Source organism: Panthera uncia (assembly GCF_023721935.1).
Source record: "Panthera uncia isolate 11264 chromosome A1 unlocalized genomic scaffold, Puncia_PCG_1.0 HiC_scaffold_17, whole genome shotgun sequence".
Taxonomy (NCBI): domain Eukaryota; kingdom Metazoa; phylum Chordata; class Mammalia; order Carnivora; family Felidae; genus Panthera; species Panthera uncia.
In genome coordinates this window covers 34,777,597-34,797,597 of record NW_026057577.1, presented here as the reverse complement: position 1 = coordinate 34,797,597, position 20,001 = coordinate 34,777,597, and the positions used below count along the sequence as shown (strand labels likewise).

The following is a 20,001-nucleotide window of genomic DNA, read 5'->3' as shown; positions in this document are numbered from 1 at the left end:
TGAATGGTGCCCTCATAGAAAGGGGATACAGTATTCGGACAGAGAAACACACAGAGAGAAGACACCTTTAGAGCACCTTTACAGCAAGGAATGCCAAATACTGCCAGCAAACTACCAGAAGCTAGAAGGAAGGAAAAATCATTTTCCTACAGGTTTCAGAGGGAGCATGGCCCTGCTGACACCTTGATCTTGGACTTCCAGCCTCTACAACTATGAGAACTCAGCACAGGCATGCTGACAGGATGCCTGTTCAGCAAGACAGATATACTCAGACTGATGTGTTACGAGATGCACTGTAGTGTCAGTGTCCAGATCCGACTGGGGAAGGGGGAAGCCCAAGAAAGGATCCAACAAATCAAAGGGAAAATGAAGACCTGCACTGGGGCAGAAGACCAAGGGCAGGAAGGTACAGCACCAAAAAGTATTTACAAGATACATCTCAGAAGATGCAGTGCCTGATGAACGCAAGGAATGAGCTCTCCTCAGCACTAGATTACTTTCCATTATGAAAACTCAGGGAATGTGGCTTCATCCTCAAGAAGGGAGTAGGTCATTATCTGCAACCCAAAATCTCCAGAACATTTAGTACTTCAATAAGAAAATACAGGCTTCTAGGGCACACACAAGAAAATATGGTTTAGATCCCAGAAGTCTGAATTTTCTTCTTTGGAATACTCAAATCTTGCTTCTTTTTCTGAAGGTCAATAACATCCTAGTACTTGAAGTTACTTTGTAAGAAACAAATGAACATAGTCAATATGCACAGAGGTCCCTTGAAAGGCTGGAAACCAACTACAACCCTGACTACAACCAGCGCAAAATATGAATATCCACACCAGGTGCCCCAGCAATTTAGTTCAGTAAATTTCCTGCTGGTTTCCTTTCCACCTGTAAGCAATCAAATACTGTTTCGTACAGACTAACAACCAGACCATTCCAGTTCTGCCAGGTAGCAGATGTCACCTTGGGGAATAAATGTGCTTCCATTTCCCAATCTGAAAACAGATATAAAGCAGCAATTACCTACCCTCAGAGATAGTATAAGGGTAGGACGGCCGTATGGGGGTGAAGTGATTCTTAGCGTACGACACAGTTTGACCTAATCCTCAATTGTTATTTCATGGTCTTCTGTACAATCTCAGCCAGGGGTTCAAACTTAAATGTGTGACACGATCGCCATAGAGGGTTTGGTGAAATAGGGATTACTGGGCCCCACCCCCAATTTTGGGGTCTCGGCTAGAGCCTGAGAGTCTGCATTTCGAAGACTTTGACAACCACTGATCTAATCGGCGGTGTTTTGATCAATCTCTCCCACTATCCATAGCTCCTGAAGCAGTGACCAGTCCATAAACTGGTGGGTCGAGAAACGAGAACTTCTGTAAAAGGAGTGAACATGCGAATTCTACAACCAGCCTCTCAACCACTCATTTAATTTCACTTTGGGCAAGTTCCTATCACTTTCTCTTCATTCTAATAAGGGGCCAGAAATCGTTTCTTATTAGCTCTCCAGGTGCCTCAGTGTACAGCCTACGAAACTTCTGCAAACCGCCAAGGTTTTCCACTCTTTACATCCCTCGGGCACTTCCCCATATCCTCCCTCCTGTCCAACCTGCTACTGCGCTGCTTGCTACCTTGGCGACCTCTCTACTACATCCACCTTGCTTCCCAAATGAGGCTCTGAACTCCTCAGACACAGCAGCGGGGTCTTCAGCCATTTCCCTGGTATTCACGAGGTAAACGCTTTCAGATTCACCAAGACTTTTTAGATTAAAACAGGCAGGCCTCGTTAGTATTGGCACTTGTCACATGTGCTCATCTGAGGAGACCCTGGGTGACTGAAGCTTAGATATTCCTCTATCTTAGAATAAAAAAGTAATTGCTACCTGGGTGCCATTTAGGTTAGCTCCATTCTAAGCATCATACATGAGGAAACTGATTCCTCTTAACATCTTTATAGGGTAGGTGGTATTATTTTACTCCTTTTGCAGATGAGGAAACTAAGGCTCAGAGAACTAAGTAACCCAAGAACACACAGCTAGAATGGCTGGGCTGAGATTTCAGTTTAAGCAGTCTGGCTCTGGAGCCCTTACCAGTGATGTTTTACTGCCTCTCAAACACTCAAGATATGGATATACTACAAATGGGAGTCAGGAACTAGAAGGGTTGTTCCTTGCAGGTTTCTTTAAAAAGAAAAAAAAAAGAAGAAGAAGAGGAAGAAGAAAAGGAAAAGGAAAAGGAAAAGGAAAAGGAAAAGGAAAAGGAAAAGGAAGAGGAAGAGGAAGAGGTGGAGGAGGAAGAGGAAAGCCCACCTAGATCAGCAATCATCAGGCCAAGTCCAGCCTTAGCTGGGCTGAAACCCACACATTCATGAGAAATCAAGGTCTACTGCTCCAAGAGGTTCTGTGTTGTTACCCAGCAAAAGCTTACAGACACGGTATCTGATTCACGAGGAACACATACTGGGAGATACAAGGGGACAACAAGAACAACAAAAACACCTGAAAGAAGTAAGATAGGCCAATTAAAACCCAAGACATCAAAAGCAAGCAATTGTAGAATACTATCATTGTGCACCTCAAGATTATTACAATCACTGTTGTTTTCCTCTAGAAATTCTGGTAAAATCAATTAAAAACACCCAACGCTAATTCTGTGACAGCATTTGAATGCCTGCCCAGACCACAGGAAATAGGCTTCAGTAAACCTTTCGCTGAAAAGCTGGCTTTAACACCTCTGTGTCCTAAGCAAGGAAATCAATAAGCTCATTTTCTCTGTAGGATGGCCTCCCCCACGACACAGACTGCAAAAACAAGGGGATTTTGACAGGAGACAGTGATAGAGACCACTACTAGACAGGAAGCTGGCTCTCAAGTTTCCAACATTCACATAAGAAGACTGAGGTAATTAAGGATATTAAAGAATTTGCCAGGGGTGCCTGGGTGGCTCAGTCACTTGAGCGTCTGATTTTGCTCAGATCATGATCTCACAGTTCGGGAGTTCAAGTTTCACATCAGGCTCACTGCTGTCAGCCTATCAGTGCAGAGCCCACTTTGGATCCTCTGTCCCCCTCTTTCTGCCCTTTCCCCACTTGCACTCTTGCAAAAATAATTATTTTTTAAAAAGAAGAATTTGCCAGATGAGGTGGCTGAGAAGGAAAGCTCAAAATCCTAGTTCCAATACAGTAAAAAAAAAAAAAAAAAATCTAAGTATCAGATTCCAAAGCCACCAGAGTCTGATAAAACTATTAGCAAGTTCATATCCCTAAAAAGCATCCCAGAATTTTATGAATTAGAAATGGAGCACAGAACACTCTTTACTAAAACAAGTGGTTATTTTCTCTCCGTTTCTTATAGTTTTATTGTTTGCTTACGAAAATCACTTTCTGAAATCTAGGCAGGTAAGAGTCTTACTTCTACAGAGACTCCAGGCTTGGGTCTAAATCAGAGGCTGCATTTTTAGTGAAAAATGCAAGGTCTGCACGAGTTTGAAATTGAGGCCCATGTGCTCTCTCGGTGTTTCCATGACATTTTCATACTGTGCATTCTGAGTGCAACACAAGGGCAGGGCAGCACTACCACTGCACAAAGCCACACCCATGCTAAGGTGGTCTCAACTAAAGCCAGACTGGTTTGCACACTACAACCTTTCTCTCCCTGCTACTCGGTTATAACCAACTACAGTGAGAAATCACTTTATATAGTACCTTTTAATGCACGGAAGGAGCGTGGAGGGGCTTTGAACTCCGCAGACAAAAAGAGGAATGTATCATGTACATTCCCCTTTTTCCTTGGGCAACTACTACGTTTGGATTATTTGAAGGAGAAAGGAAGGGGGTGGGAGGGTGGAAAGTTAAGGTGTAATCACTACTGTTGGGCAAGATCAACAGTCCTCCCCCTGCCCTACTTCCACCTAGAAACCAATTAGCACAACACAGCAGGGCCAGAGGAAGCACTATCACTTCTGCTCAGGTTGCCCAAGAATGGCCACAGGGGACAGTCCAGGGTAGACAGAATGACAAAGCACTGTGACTTAGCAGAAGGCACAGTACCAGGGCTGATCAACCTCTTCATCAGCAACTTAGAGCATTTTGTAATCTAGGCAGTGGAATGAGGACTGGAGGTCAAAGTGCGGGTATACCATTAAACCCTGAGCATCTACTTACCGGCTCCACGAACTCAAACATCTTTCTCTCTTGGACTTCCTGCACCTTGAAGACATACTCCAGGGATACTTCATAGAAATGCTGCCGGACCAAGTCCACTTGGCTGTCTGCCTGCAAACAAGTCAGAATTTAAGAGGAAAGTCAAGTCACTACCCAAGGAGAGCATTCAGCAAGCAGGCCACAAAATTCCTTGGAGATGGTTTTTATACACAATTCAGACAGCATGAAACAGACCTAAGACTAGTGACAATGTCCTAGGCACCATGTCCTTAGGTATACATATATTACGTGACGTTATTTGCTCCTCATTCACTATAGTGACTTAATCCTCATCCAATTCCTAAAAAGAAGATATTCTCATTACCTCTAAGTGACAGGAGGAAAATGATGTCTGCTAACATTAAGGAACCTGAAGCAGCCAGTACAGGGCAGAGTTGGGATTTTTGTGCTTGTGGATCTGCCTCCAAGACCCTTGATCATCTTTAAACTAGGAGGCTGTACCGTCTCCCCACACCCAGGGGCAGACCTGGGTTCTAAAGAAGACAGATTTTTAAGGAGAAAAAAAAACCTGCAGGGTTCTCCCCATCCCATTAGGAATGAACAAAACCAGCTGTTAGAGGGCAGGGGCCTTTAGGAAAGGACATTTCCACATGAGTTTCACCTATTTTCTTGTTAGTCAAGGGACAAACTGTCAGTTTACTTTAGCAGAGTAATTACACTATTCCATCTAAGCCTCCTTTCTCTGTCCATGCAGAGGGGGTGCTGCATAGGCCCACACATGCGTACAATCAAACCACTGATGCAGGATATAGACGGCAGGGGAGAAAATGAGCCTGGGTAGAATAACAAGATGCTATTAAGTACCTCAACTATCACTGTGAAGTTCATAACATTTCCACACTATTGCTATGCCACCTCACTGTTACAGTGAATGCACATTTCAATGACAAAAAAATATTAGTATTTTTTAAAATTTTATCCACTTATTTTTTAGAGACAGTACGCACGAGCAGGGGGAGGGCAGACAGAGGGGGAGACAGAATCCCAAGCAGGCTATGCACTGTGAGCACAGAGCCCAACTGGGGCTCAAACTCACAAACCGTGAGATCATGCCCCTGAGCCGAAATCAAGAGCTGGACACTTAACCAACTGAGCCACCCAGGCACCCCTTAAGATTTTTTAATAAAAATGAATATCCTGGTAGTGGGAAACAAACATCTGCCTTCTTTAGAAGTGATGGGGTGAGAAACCATTCTATAACATACTTCACAGAGACAGACAAAGCCCCCAAAGAAATACCTCTTCCAGTGTTCCTTTGTCAAGATCCCTGCAGAGGAAACTGGGGACATATTTCCCATTACACCAAATATGACACTGCTATCTTTCTATCTAAAGAACGTGGCAAATCATTCATTCATTCAACCATCATGCACAAAAAGAAATTTCCTTCATGGAACTCACAACATAGGGAAGCAAAGAGATTCTAAATAATTATGTCCATAAACAGAAAATTACAAACCCTGGTAAAGCACAAACAGCCCATTCAACTCTCCTGTAAGCAACTTCCTCCTAGGTCAACATATTAACACATAGAAGCTAATTGGCTAAGTGCTGGGTGGGGAGGCAACCAAACACACACACACACACACACACACACACACACACACACACACACACAAAGCGAAGGGCTAAACTTGGGGGTATTTTCTAAGCCTCTAAGCAGGGGAAGCTGGTATCTGCGGACTGAGAGATCTTTATTTGGAGGCCCAGTTTCAGAAAGTGCTGTACCCTCCTTCCCCGGGTGTGGCTCTTCAGACCACTGGGCTGATCCCTTCCACCTGGGCTCCTGCCAGCTAAGCCCCATATGCTCCTGCAGCCTCTAATTTCCTCATAGTGCAAATCCAACACACTTACACCAGGAATGCATCCACTTCCCCTGACCACCCACACACCTCAAACATCCTCCTTGCTCAGGTTTGCCAACTGACACTCCAACTCAAGAAAGGGTCATTCTGGAAATTTGCAACGTGGCTCCTGCCGTTAGGCAGCAATGGAGGAAACTCCTAGGAGACAGACAGCAAAGCCCGGCATCAGTCAGGGAGCTAACAGCCCAAACATCTGGGTTGGACTCGCAGTTCTATCATTTTCTAGCTGGAGAGGCCTACTCAAGTCACTTATCCTCTCTGGGGCTCTTTCCCACACCTGGAGGTAGTATCCGCCCTTGCAAGAAAATGAGCTAAAGGATGTGAACAATTTGAAAGCCAAAAAGGGCTGTGTGCACATCTGCTGTTACTACCACCAAGCCCTTCAGACAGATGGCCTTCAGCTCCTCCCCCCTAAGTCAACCATGGGTCTCAGGGTGACTAAACTCCTTTCCTAACTAGTCTCCCTGCTTTCTTTCTCTCCCCCACCCCAATCCAGCCTGCACCCAGCAGACAGAAGAGCTTTCTTAAAACTGGAATCAGAAGGGGGTGCCTGGGTGGCTCAGTCGGTTAAGTGCCTGACTTCGGCTCAGGTCATGATCTCACGGTTCGTGGGTTCGAGCCCCGCATCGGGCTCTGTGCTGACAGCTCGGAGCCTGGAGCCTGTTTCAGATTCTGTGCCTCCCTCTCTCTCTGCCCCCACTCATGCTCGGTCTCTGTCTCCCTCTGTCTCAAACATGGTTTGCAAGACCCTGTGTGACCTGCCTCCCATCTCCCTGCCTCCCCAATGCATCCTCCCTGTACTCCAGCCTCCCAGACTGACTCCCTGTCCCCTAACACTCCAAATACTTTGCAATTGGTGTTCCTTCTGCTTGCAAACCTCTTCTCCTAAATATTTAGTTTTTTAAAACTTTAAGGCACCATGAGAAACTTTTACATTATGACCCCAAAAAACATGCCTTATAATTTTCTTCTGTTCTAGCTTCCTCTATTCTATTTCATGACCCAGTAATTCAGATTTTTATGACACACAATTCTTAAAAAATACTTTATTTGAGAGAGAGACAGAGAGACAGAGGGAGAGGGAGAGGGAGCGGGAGCAAGCGCAGAGGAAGGGCAGAGAGAGAGAGACAAAGAAAGATTACCAAGCAGACTCTGCGCTGATAGTGCGAAGCCTGAGGCCGGGCTCGATTCCACAAACCTTGATGCCATGACCTGAGCTGAAATCCAGAGTTTGACCCTTAACCAAATAGGGTCCCGCGGTACCCCTAAAATATGTTATTTTTAAATAATTTCTACACCCAGTGTGGGCCTCAAACTCACAACCTTGAGCTCAAGAGTTGTATGCGCCACTGACTGAGCCAGCCAGGCACCCCAATACACGCACAATTTCAAGAACAGCGTCCTAGCTTTTCTCTTAGTGGTCCTTCTCATCCTTCTAGTTTCAATTCATTTGTTAACCTCTTTAGAAAAGGCTTTAGTGACCATGTTAATGTATATAAGGTAAAAAGCGCTGGGGTAACCTACCCACCCCCTTTATTTCCTTATCACTATGTAAAATTATTTTCAATGCTTTTCTCTGCCTGTGGCTCACCTACTGCAATAGAATGTCAATGAGAGCAAAGACTTTGTCTAATTTTTCCACTTTTCTATCCCAGCTTCCAGAACATTGCCTGGCCCATAGTAAGCATTCAAGAGATGCTTAAAGGAATGAATAAATTGATCTCTACGTGGCCATCGGTGATCCAGTTCTCAGAAGAAATCCAATTAGAATGGTAGGTTTCTCAGTGCACCTGGGTGGCTCAGTCGGCTGGTTGTCCGTCTTCAGCTCAGGTCATGATCTCACAATCCGTGAGTTTAAGCTCCGCGTCGGGCTGTGTGCTGACAGCTCAGAGCCTGGAGCCTGCTTCAGATTCTGTGTCTCCCTCTCTCTCTGCCCCTCCCCCTCTCACACTTTCTCTCACTCTCAAAAATAAACATTTAAAAAAAAATTTTTTTTAATTAAAAAAGAATGCTAGGTTTCTTTTGCCAATGCCTTTGCTCACCTGAGCCATAGAGCTCTTCACATCATTAGACCCCCTCCCCGCCCCACCCTACAATGGACTGGTAGGCCAGGAGTCCAGCCCATCTGGCGAACACTCAAGACGGTTTCCCTGCTTGTTACTTGAGAAACGGTTCATCTACCAGCTTGTCTGAGATGCACCAACCACTCTAAGGTTCTTGGAAAACAAACACTGTTCTAGGCTCTAAGTTCATGAAAGCCGATCATTCATTTACTCTCCACAATACACTCAACACCTGAATGGACTCACAGAAGTATGCAATGAATATTTGTTAAGTGCATATTGTCTTTAAAGCTTCTTAGCCCTTGGAGAAGAAAAGTTAATTTACAAAAGAATCACCCACTAGATGGCAGTGTCATTCCACATCACTGCACTATAATTTTATTCACCAAATGTAGGGATTGGCTAGAATTTCAAAGTATTCAGTTCAGAGCTCTGCAATTAGGTAAGAACTCTGGATATTTATTTTTTTTTTTTTATTTTTTTTTAATTTTTTTTCCAACATTTTTTTATTTATTTTTGGGACAGAGAGAGACAGAGCATGAACGGGGGAGGGGCAGAGAGAGAGGGAGACACAGAATCGGAAACAGGCTCCAGGCTCCGAGCCATCAGCCCAGAGCCTGACGCGGGGCTCGAACTCACGGACCGCGAGATCGTGACCTGGCTGAAGTCGGACGCTCAACCGACTGCGCCACCCAGGCGCCCCAAGAACTCTGGATATTTAAAGAAAGTACATTTCATTAAATGTGCAGTAGGTATCTGGTAATATTTCCAAATCGATTTTTTAATAAATGTGAGAAAATCATCACTTAATAGCTGGAGGACCTTGAACAAATCCCTTGACCTCTGCAAGGAACCCAGTTCCTTCAAAAGTATTTCCAGTAGGTTCAATCAGAAGATTACCAAGGTCCCTCCTTCAGGTGGTGAATCCTATCTCAACTGGCATTGAATAACAATGGCTGCCTAGCTGCCCAGCAACATCCCTCCCTCCCAAGGTAAAGAGGCAATTAGGGGAGTACAGTGAGTTAAAAGAGCTCCAGGGTCAGGGGCCAGGGTTCACAACCTCACTGACTAGCTATTGGCAGGCTACTGAACGGCGAGGGAATAAATCTGTCCCTCACAGAGTGGTTATAAGGATTTGAGAAGATTCCAAGTGCCTAACACAGTACCTAAATAAGCATCAGTAAATATTTGCTGGCCTTATTGTTGTGGTCAGTGAAAAGTATTGTATCGTTTTTGTTGTTATAAGATTTTTATCAATTTAATTCAGCTCAGGCACAACTAAAAAGCAATGCTCAAGAATACCCGGACCTTAAAGAAAGACTTACAGCCCACTCCTTGCCCTCAAATTACTTAGAAAGCATTAACGAGGTCAAGGACAAGCACACAAAGAACCACAAAAGAGTGTAATGTAGAAATGCCCACTAATACCTGTAACTGACAATGTCAGGGCAATAGAGTAAAAGTTGGGTGTCCCTGCCAACATTCATATGGTGAAACCTAAGCTCCAATGTGACAGCACATGGAGGTGGGGCCTTTGGGAGGTGACCAGGTCATAAGGATGGAGTCCTCATGAATGGAATGAGTGCCCTTATAAAAGAGACCCCAGAGAGCTCCCTTGGTCCTTTCACCACATGACACCACATCAACAAGAGTCATCCATAAGCTCTCACCAGATGCTAAATCTGCCAGTGATACAATACTGGCCTTCCTAACCTCCAGAACTGTGAGAATTAAATTTCTGTCTCTATAAGCTGTCTCACCTATGGTATTCTCTTTTACTAGCCTGAACACACCAAGGCAGTGACGAAGAGTACCATTCAATTCGGGAACGGGAAATGGGGAGGAACGAGCCAGTCATAGGGATAATACTTTATATTTGTTTAGCAGCCATAACACACATCCCCATACATGAAATAGAGAGAACACATACTTTGTGTTTTACCAAAAAATGGAACTAAAAGATCAGAGAGGTGAGTACTTGCCCCAGGTCACACAGTGAAAACACCCAACAGCAGGCCTTGAAGTAAGGTATCACTTTCCCAGACAGTGCTCTGGGCTGACACTGTACTATCTTGGGGGGAGAGGATATTGGCATGGCTTTAGAAGAGTATGTTACAGTCATCCCAGACCAAGGAAGCAGCATCCAGGCATGGAGAGAATAGACCAGAAAAGCATCCTCACACTGCGGAATGCCATGCCTACAGACTAACTGTGCTATGGGCCCGTCAACACCAACAGGTGGTAGAACAATCACACAGTTGTTCAACTCTCAATGATCCTGACTCACCTAACTGCTTAGGAACTGCAGAGCTGGCCACATCTGGTCATTGCAAGCTGCAGCCAAAAAGACTTTCCTTAAAGGTAGTTTCCAAACCCTAAATGCTAAATGACTCTAAGAAGGGTAACTCACTAAACAGTGAGGGCATCAGGTCAGATCCTAATTTATCATGGATAATTGCATATTCTTGGGTATCTTCCAGTGCCCATACCCCACACACAGCTGGGATCCCATCCAAGGAATTAAGTACTTTATATACGATCCAGTGAAAATAGGTTCTCTTTAGCCTTCTCCAGCACATCTGACAAGATTCACCTGAGGAGCTAGGCTACCTTCAAGAATCACCTCCCCATGTGTTTGTTCCTTTTTCCCCAGTCAGGTAGGAAATCTTCCAGGACAGGTTAGTGTTTTCTACTTTTCACACCAAGTACTCAGTTGCTATTAGCTGGCTGACCAGCCAAGAACTGATCTGCAAAGCCCATTACAAACACTTGTTGCTGGCAGTGTTGTTGACTCCTCTTCATCATTTACACAATTGGTTTAAACTTGCATTTCAAAGCAAAGGGCTCTGAGAGCAAGACATTCCTGAGGATGTGCAACAAATCGGGTTGGGAGGGGTTCAGACTCCACCATCTCCTATGTTATCTTCATTTTTCATCCTTTAAACATATGATCTTCATATTAACTTTCATGTGACAGAAGCACTGCATGGTATTTGCTCAAAAACAAAGTAAACTGAAGAATGAAGGCTAGCTTGACAAGTGTCCATCGAATGATGAACGGATAAAGATGTGGTATACACACACACACACACACACACACACACACACAATGGAGCATTACTTGGACATTAGAAAAGATACCTTGCTATTTTCAATAATGCAGATGGAGCTACATACAGAGTGTAATGCTAAGTGAAATAAATCAGAGAAAGACAAATACCATATGATTCTACTCATGGTATTTAAGAAACAAAATAAATGAGCAAAGGGAAAAAGAGAGAGAAGCCAAGAAACAGACTCTTAACTACAGAGAACAAGCAGATGGTTACATGGTGGGAGGTAGGTGGGGGGATGGGTGAAATAGACAATGGGGGTTAAGGAGTGCACTTGCTGTGATGACCACTGGGTGATGTATCAAAGCACTGAATCACTATATTGCGCACCTGAAACTAATACCACACTGTATGTGAATTAACTGGGATTTATATTTAAAACTTAAAAAAAAAAAAAAAAAAAGAATGAGGGGCTAACTTGGAAGTCACAACCTCTCTTGACCACATACCTGAGAAAGGTGAAGTAAATTGTTAAGAGTTAAATAAAATGACATCCATGTAGTCAACTTTGGAGTTCCACTATAACCCGCTTGGTCTTCCAGAAACCACTCCCTTACCATGCAAGTCTCCATGAACTAAATGAGAATTATGACAGATCCATGGTTGCAAAGTTAACTTATCTTTCCAAGTGAATTACTCTTCATGCCAATCCAGAAAGTCCTAGGGCAGGCCAGATAATTTATCTCTTGTGAAACAAAGTTACCAAAGCGTAAAACATATGAATGACAATAAAATCCTGCTTAAAGAAAAAGAGACAGAGACAGAGAGAGAGACAGAGAGAGAGAGAAACAAAGACACAAAGAAAGAGAAGGAAGACTGCTGTGAAGTACCAATGGAAATATTTTTTAAAAAAATAGTAACAATAATATTGGAGGAAGAAAAAAGTGTTTCAGATGCTGACTTTTCAAATCAGTGATACAAAGCAGGAAGTCAAAAAGTAAAGCAATAGGGTACAGAACCAAGGTAAAGGGTGAGACAAACAGGAAAACACAAAATTTCAGTTTGAAAGGAAGAAGTACATTTCAGTGCTCAGGGCTGCCCCACAAGGAGGTGAGTGATGTTGACCAGCAGTATGTGCTCCCGCCCACCTGGTAGGTTGGACAGCCACAAAAGGAGTGTTGTGGATGTGAAAATATAAAGGGAATCCAGGCATTAGGCATCTGATGAGGGATCGGGGTCAAGCTCCTGGTTTCTGAGGCCACTTCAAACCCTAGGATTTTCTGGCAAGGAGGAACGGGCACATATTCTACAGCAACACATAGAAATTAAACACCTTGTTCAGGATATTAGTGAAGTTTCTTACCTCCTGAAGCTGAGATTCTTTCTTCTTAGAAGACAAATTCAAGTGTTTTTCTAAGACACTACAATACTTTTCTGTCTCCTTGTCATACTTCTTTTTGGCTTCCTGGCAAAAAAGAAGACAGGAGGGAAAGAGTAAAACGTTGCAGGAATAAAAGCAACCTTGTCAAGACCTGCCGGCTCAATTCCATAGGTCACCATTCCTTCAGACCCAGAACAGCCAACTACCCATCTCTTCCTTCTCTTCAAATAATGCATATTAAGTCAAACCAACCCTCCATCAACACACAGACCGACGGGTATGAATGTCTATCACAGAAGACAATGCCAGAGGCAAGGTAAATACCAGTATTTAATAGTGGCAAAGCCAGGACTCCACTTTCTAAGAACCTCAACGGTGAAAGAGAAATGTCTAATTTCTAATTCAAAGGATGTTCAAGGCCAAATAAAGGAGCAAAGTTACCTATGAAGCTAATCCCAAAGCAGTAAGACCTACTTAAAGCTTAAATCGGACCAATCTAGGGTAAGGGCAGATTCAGCTTTAACAGCAGTCAAAAAGTACTTAATATATAGACCTAAATATTCCTGGGCACAATACTGAACACACGTGGGTCTCTGAACTGAAGAGTAATTCAAATGAAAACAAAGACAACAAATGTGTTCACAGCAGCATCAGTTATAAAAACAAACAAATAGGCAAAAGCACATCACTGCCCAGATACAGGGTTTCAGATAATTAAAGGGTGGGACATCCAATAAATGGAACTAGGAAGGCTAGGTGGTCATATGGCAAGCTGCTCATAATGTAAGGGAAAGTATTAGTATCATGATATGAACTTGGTGCATCCTACGTAGAATGTATCTACCTACAGACAAAGCTTAGGTGGAAAGATAAACGAAAATAATCAAGTTAAGAAAATGGGATAATGGGTGATTTTCTCCCTCCATTTGGGAAATTTTTATTTGCCTACATTAATAACTTTCAAAATGAAAAATAATATAAATATCATAACACACATAATCCCTGCCTTCCCACCAAATCAGTGAGTCACCGAGATTATACTTTTATCTCCCATTTTACGGAGAAGAAAACTTAGATACATGGAGGTTAAACTTGTACAAAGTCATAGTGACAGCTGGGATCCGAGGTCAGGGCAGGCTGCCTCCAAAGCCCACCCTTCAACCGCACTTCAGACACATGTTCAGGGGCAGTCTCTCTTCCTTCCACTTTCTGGGGGGCTGGGGGGGGGGGGGATGGCAAGCAAGGGGGCTGGAAAAGGCTGACACTGGCTTGAAGACAGGATCAACTTCACTAAGCGCATTATTCTTACTCCTTACTCAGGCAGAACCTACACCAAGTATTTTTCTGCAACTCCAAGGGCTCCAAGAGGAGAAAAACTTTTGCAGCCAGGTAAGGAAATGCAGAGACATCTCCATTCATTCCACAAAGATAGAAGAAGCAATCACTCTGTGTCAGATGCCTGAAGCCACTGGAAATACAAAGTAGAAGTGGTCCCAAGCCTCATGGGGGGGAATGTTCAAGTAGAAGGACAATCAACCAGGAAACACAGAAATAGCTTAATTATAGACTGCAACAAGTGCTATGAAGGAAATAAGGTGCACTCAGTCCACAGACAGGGTCCTCAAGAATGTGAGCTAAGACCTGCTAATCATATGAGGGACAGGGTGGAGGCTTCTAGAGCACAAGAGCAGTACCAATGCTCTGGGCAGAACACTGGGCAAGCCTAAGTGGGACAGGTGACAGAAATCACCGAGAAGCTCCCACCTGAAGTCCCGGAAATCCCAGGCCATGTCAGAACACTATTTATCTGGTCAAAAGCGAGATTCTAAGCCTCTCAACGCGGGCACAGTCATCACATACCCTTTTTAGCAGACATGTATCCACCTCTACATATCTGAATTTTGCTTGAAAGACTACTTATACCTAAGAACAACTCAACATGCAGAAGCAAGTGAGGAAAAAGCCTGGGGAGATACTACTCCTTCAAATTTGAGGAAGGGTACAGGCTACACATTGACTAAAGCAACTCTTTCCTTTGTAGAAACCGGCAACTTTGACCTGGGGCTCCCATTCCACTTAATGCTTGCAGATCCACTCCAGCAACCTGTCAGAAAGCCCCCAAGGAGAACCCTGTGCTGGGCTAGCCCAGCTGGCCAGAGGTGAGAAAAGGCCAGGGAACATGAGTCACCAGCATTCTGTGACTTTTTGGCAATTCAAGCTGCCGCATTCCATGTTCAAGAAGACAGCCAGAGCTAAAGAGAAAGGGAAGCAGTTTCTGTCCTGAAAAAAACAGCAACAGGACAGCCAGGGAGTAACTCTACAAAGATTTAGATAACACTCTTAAGATGGAAGAGTGGTATTCATGACTGACTCAGGTAGGAGGCGGTGCTCGCCTCCCAGGGAACCTACTGTCAGTGGCTAAATGGAGAAAAGACAGAGTTAGAATCCTGTAAGTTATTCCCAACTTCTCATGGACTGACTCTAAACAAATCACTGCCCCCCTCCAAAACTGGGTTCCCTCATCTATAAACTGATGGGGGCTCAGGTTCAGGTTTCCTCTTTCAATTCAGAGGCTAACAAAATAGGAATAAAAACAGCCACCTCCTCATTGACCTATTAGGATAAAATGAGATTAACCATAGACAGTGCTTAGCAGAGGGCGCAGCACACAGAAAGTGCACAATAAAATTCAGTAAAGATGATGATGGCGGCAGTGATCACAGTAGCCATGGTGGTAATGGCAGTCATCAGACTCATCATCTGAACATACCTCTTCCTTATCAAGAACACTACTTGCTTCCCATGCCCCGCTGTCCCGTAAAGGTAAGCCTTCATGGCACCTACCGCAATTTGGAATTACGTTTATTTATTAGCTTTTTGTTTCATGTCGTTCTCTCTAGTCACACCATGAGCACAGTACGTCTACACTTGCTCTCCATCATCCTGGGACCAGGCACAGAGTAAGTGCTCATGTATTTTTTTTTTTTAATTAATGAACTGTGTGTACTGAATCTAACAGCTAACATCAAAGGACTATACACGACAGGCACTGTTCTGAGCACTTACCTGTATTCGCTTGTCTTCCTCCTAAGAACTCTCAGAGGTAACTATTATCACTGTCTCCATTCTACAGATCGGGAAATGGGTATGAAGAGGTTCAGCTACTCCCCAAGTTGACATGCCAATGGCATCAGTGAGGTTAGGGCCCACTCTCACCATTGCTCTCTAACTTGTTTTACTTTCACTGCAGTGCCCAGCGCTCCAAATGCACCTCGGCTGTCAGAAAAACAAACTCCCCCAAACTCAGAATTCTAAACACAGGGTCAAGGTTATGCCAAGCTCAGGGTCATGACCTGCTGCAGGCCAGCTACCTCTGCAGCAGAATGCCCAGGAGTCCTCCTCCCTGGCAGCCTTCACATCCAACACTAAATTCTGCTTCTTGGAAAGTAGCAACAGGTTGTTACAGCAACCAAAGCAGCACCAGAATGGGGAGAAAGGGTAATTTTAGCCCCACAGAGGCAGAGTTCAGAAACTTCCACTTGGCCGCTCAGGAGCCCTGGCTGGCTCTTAGGTATTCTTCAGTCTGCTCCCAAAACTGCCTGGTAAAGAGTTTGTTTCTTTGCTTTCTCTTAAAGGTACACAATCCTAGGATATAAATGTATGTATATGAGAAAAAGAAATGACCAAAGGAGAGGGAGGGGAAATCATCCCCAAAGGCATTACACTGTTTAACAAGAAGGAGAGATTAGAGTACGCGAGAGGCAACATGTTTTGATGAGCTATGATTTTATTTGAATTCTTTTATTCTCCTATTTCTCACCATCTACAGCCCCACCTCTACCGCACTTCTGGAAAAGTACCTGCTGCTATCATTAAGATCACTGGTATTACCCAAGAGTAGTCCACTCAGAATCCTGCTCCTCCTCTATGCCAACTCTGGGCTTTCAGGAACCCCGAAGGCAGGGCTGAGGGCAGAGGCCAGAGTAAGAAGGCTGAAAAGATTCTTGGAAAGAGAACTCGATAAATCGGTCTGTCTGCTCTGCTGCTGTCTCAAAGCTCTTCAGAACGTCCAGAACCACCGCCATCTATTATCATGAACAGGAAGCACAGGTCCCAAGGCCACTAAAGTGAAGGTCCCTGGGCCTACACACATGAGAACCCAGGGAGGGACACTCGTGGCAAACTCAAAATCTTAGTGGAATTAGACTCCCTTTGAATTATATATTCCGTAATCTCTGATACAAAACCCATGAGCTCTAATCTTCATAAATGTAAAGCATAAAACTAGTAGAAAGTGACTTAGAACTGGAAGAAAAATCTTTGCTATGGTCTGTCCTTCAAACTACAGTCAACCATCCCTCTGAAGAACCCTGACTGAACGGCACATTTTCTTTGCAGACCCTCATCATATTCGTTTTCAGAAGCAGATGTGCTTAGGTGGGGAGGTGGGGTGAGGAGACAGATCCCACTTTGTTGTATTTCAGTTATCTTTCTCCCACGTACAGGCACCTACTTCTCAAGGCCATTTCACGACTGAGTCAAATTTAAGCATGCTAGTAGGTGAGTGATGTTGCCCAAAGCTCCCTGCAGGTGGCGCCAGCTGAAGGATTCACAGTTGCAGAAAAACAGGAAGAAAATGTCAAAAATCCTTTTGCTTTCATTGATTCCAGTGAAAACACTTTCCCTGCAGGTGGCCTCTAACACTCTACTGAAGGTCAAACTAGCTAGGATTTCCTGGTGATTTCTCACAGGGCAGGGGAACCCTGGAGAATCTACCTTTTAAAAATGAACAAGGGGTGCGTGGGTGGCTCAGTCGGTTGAACATCCGACTTCGGCTCAGGTCATGATCTCGCCATTCGTGAGTTTGGGCCCTGCGTCGGGCTCTGTGCTGACAGCCAAAGCCGGAGGCTGCTTCGGATTCTGTGTCTCCCTCTCACTCTGCCCCTTCCCCACTCATATTCTCTCTGTCTCTCAAAAATGAATAAACGTTAAAAAAAAGTAACAATAATAATAAATAAAAAATAAAAATGAACAAGATTCTCTTCACAGTCTTCTCAGGGACTGACAGAATCAGCCAAATTTTAGCTGCAGTCCTTCGCCATCAGCGCTAACAGATTGGGACCTAGGAGTTGAAGCAGTCCTGCTTTTTGACCTGCACAATGTAAAAGATGTACTTTTTTAAACTAGGAAATTTCAAAGACAACTATGACTTTTCACTATCTCTTGAAAAATGTCAAGATCTAGCAACAAAGGGCCCATTTTCAAACACAGCAAAAATGAGCTGTGTCCCTCCCCACCACTTCGGGGCCCCATCTGCAACCCAGTCTAGGCTCTGAGTCCTGGGTGTCCACAGTAAGTGCATTTCCACGTTGTCCAAGCACAGATGTATCTACTAACACAAGGAGGCACGGTTTCTACCTTTGCATGATTTATGAACTAGCACAAACCAATTAGGTAACAAAATGCTAGAATGACTGCTCTGGGGTTTGACCACACTCAGTCTTACTTCAGACACTTGGGAATAACAGATGAGCCGCTATAAAATCCAAAAACAAGGCTGCCCTAAAATCCAAGAACAAAGTTTGTGTAATTCTCACCTTGGCAGCCCCAATCTGCTCCTTTCGAAACTTCTCCAAGGGAGTGATGAGCACCTCGCTGGCATTCTCAATCTGGTGAGGAGAGAAACAGAGCAGGGGAGTTGGGGGGGACACGTAAACACAAAAGCAATGATCAGTTAAGAATTCCTTCCGTGTCTCACTTTAAAATTTGAGTAAGCAACACTGTGCAGGTGTTGACTGTTCACCAAACGTGAACTGAAAGCACGTCAGATCAAAATCTAGTCATCATCTCCAAACACGGAATTCTTCCCATGTGTGACTCACTCTTTACAGTGAGGACCTCTAAAACGGTAAGCAACCACGTGAAGGCAGAGGGGAGCTGGTGACAGGGCAGGATCTAAATTTCAGCCTTAAGTGACTTCTTGTAAAGGCCAATTGACCAAGTTACATTTAAGTAGATATATTTTGGACAGATCAACATTGAGTCTAGGTTAAAAACAAGAAACACCTGTGGACATGCAATGGCATGAACACCTTCTAAGCCAGACTTTGTGTATTCCTACCAGTACTGGACTAGGATCAGGACATTTGTGCCTCCAGGCCACGGCTGCCTCTCACCTTCACCCCAAGCACTCATCCCATCAGGTCCTGCACGCAACAATACCATCACCCCAAGGCATCTCAAATGCAACAAAACTTGTTCCACTTCCAAGTTTTGGCAGTTAGCCATTTCCTCAGACGCTGGATCCCTGAATTCTCTTGTGGACAACTTATTTCTTATTCTAATTCAGGTTTTGGCCTGAAGGTCACCTCTTTAGGGAGGCCTTTCCTGATCACCAGCATATTCCAAAGCAAACTTCTCACTACCTCACCACGCGTTTTCTTCAGAAGACATAAGCCAGCTAAAGTTTTCTATTTACCAATACACACACACACACACACACACACACACACACACACCATCTTGCAAATGCTCACTTGCCCGCCATTCTCCTCCAAACACAGAAAGGTGCTGAAACAAAGGAGCACTCAAATATTTTTCATTGACTAAATCAATGAATGATTTCTTGACTGGCTGCCAACTGTGTGACCACAGGCGAAGCATTTAACCTCTCTGGGCTCTCATTTCCTAATGTGCAAAATGAGTAGGCTGGATTGTTCCAGCTCGAAGATTCCATGGTCTGTTCGAAGGCAGCAAAATATTTTACAATCTTTCCTTTTAAGTCATTCACTGCTTACTCGTCGCTCAACTAATTATTTCAGGAATCTTGTCCCAACAAAGGATTATTTTCCTAAATCACATGTGCATCCATCACAATGAAACCAACAGAGTAAATGCCAGAAGCCATAGATGGACACAGCCAAGAATTAAGTAAGCAATGTGAGGGATAAAAGGTGGCAAGTCTCCAAATTTACTGCCATTTGCCTTTTTCTCAATTTTGAGAGCACTTACCTCAGAAGAGAGCATTTTAACATGAGGGTCGCAATGTTTAACTTGTTTGCTTTTTATTATTATTTGATGTTGCTTAATGGGCTCCCTCACTTAAATCTTCCACAAATCAAGCACACAGTGGTGTGCTGAGCCAAGTTAGCATACACTTGAGCCAAGAGCACAAGTTAGCATACACTTGACAGTAAGTTATATTTTTTCAAGAAAAAGTAAACTTAACAACAACAAAAATCCCAACGTCCAGGCTGTATCTCAAACCAATGAAATCAGAATCTCTGTACTCTGTCCCAGGCATCAGTACGTTTTAAACTCCCCGAGTTGTTCCAATGGGCATCCACAGCTGAGAATCTAGCCTTAAGGAGAAGCACCCCCCCCCCCCCCCCCCCCCCCCCCCCCCCCCCCCCCCCCC

The 20,001-nt window shown here is 44.1% G+C and overlaps 1 protein-coding gene across 5 annotated transcripts in view; it reads right to left on the bottom strand.

Moving 5' to 3' along the window:
* ARHGAP26 (Rho GTPase activating protein 26) overlaps positions 1–20,001 on the bottom strand; it is a 424,192-nt gene that overhangs the window by 296,709 nt on the left and 107,482 nt on the right. For all 5 annotated transcript variants that reach the window (XM_049649399.1, XM_049649398.1, XM_049649400.1 and 2 more), the window contains exons 4-6: positions 18,182–18,253; positions 12,567–12,668; positions 4,163–4,273 (exon numbers count right to left, since the gene is read on the bottom strand). In XM_049649399.1, the coding sequence (XP_049505356.1) occupies positions 4,163–4,273; positions 12,567–12,668; positions 18,182–18,253 (285 nt within the window). The remainder of the gene's footprint in view (positions 1–4,162; positions 4,274–12,566; positions 12,669–18,181; positions 18,254–20,001) is intronic.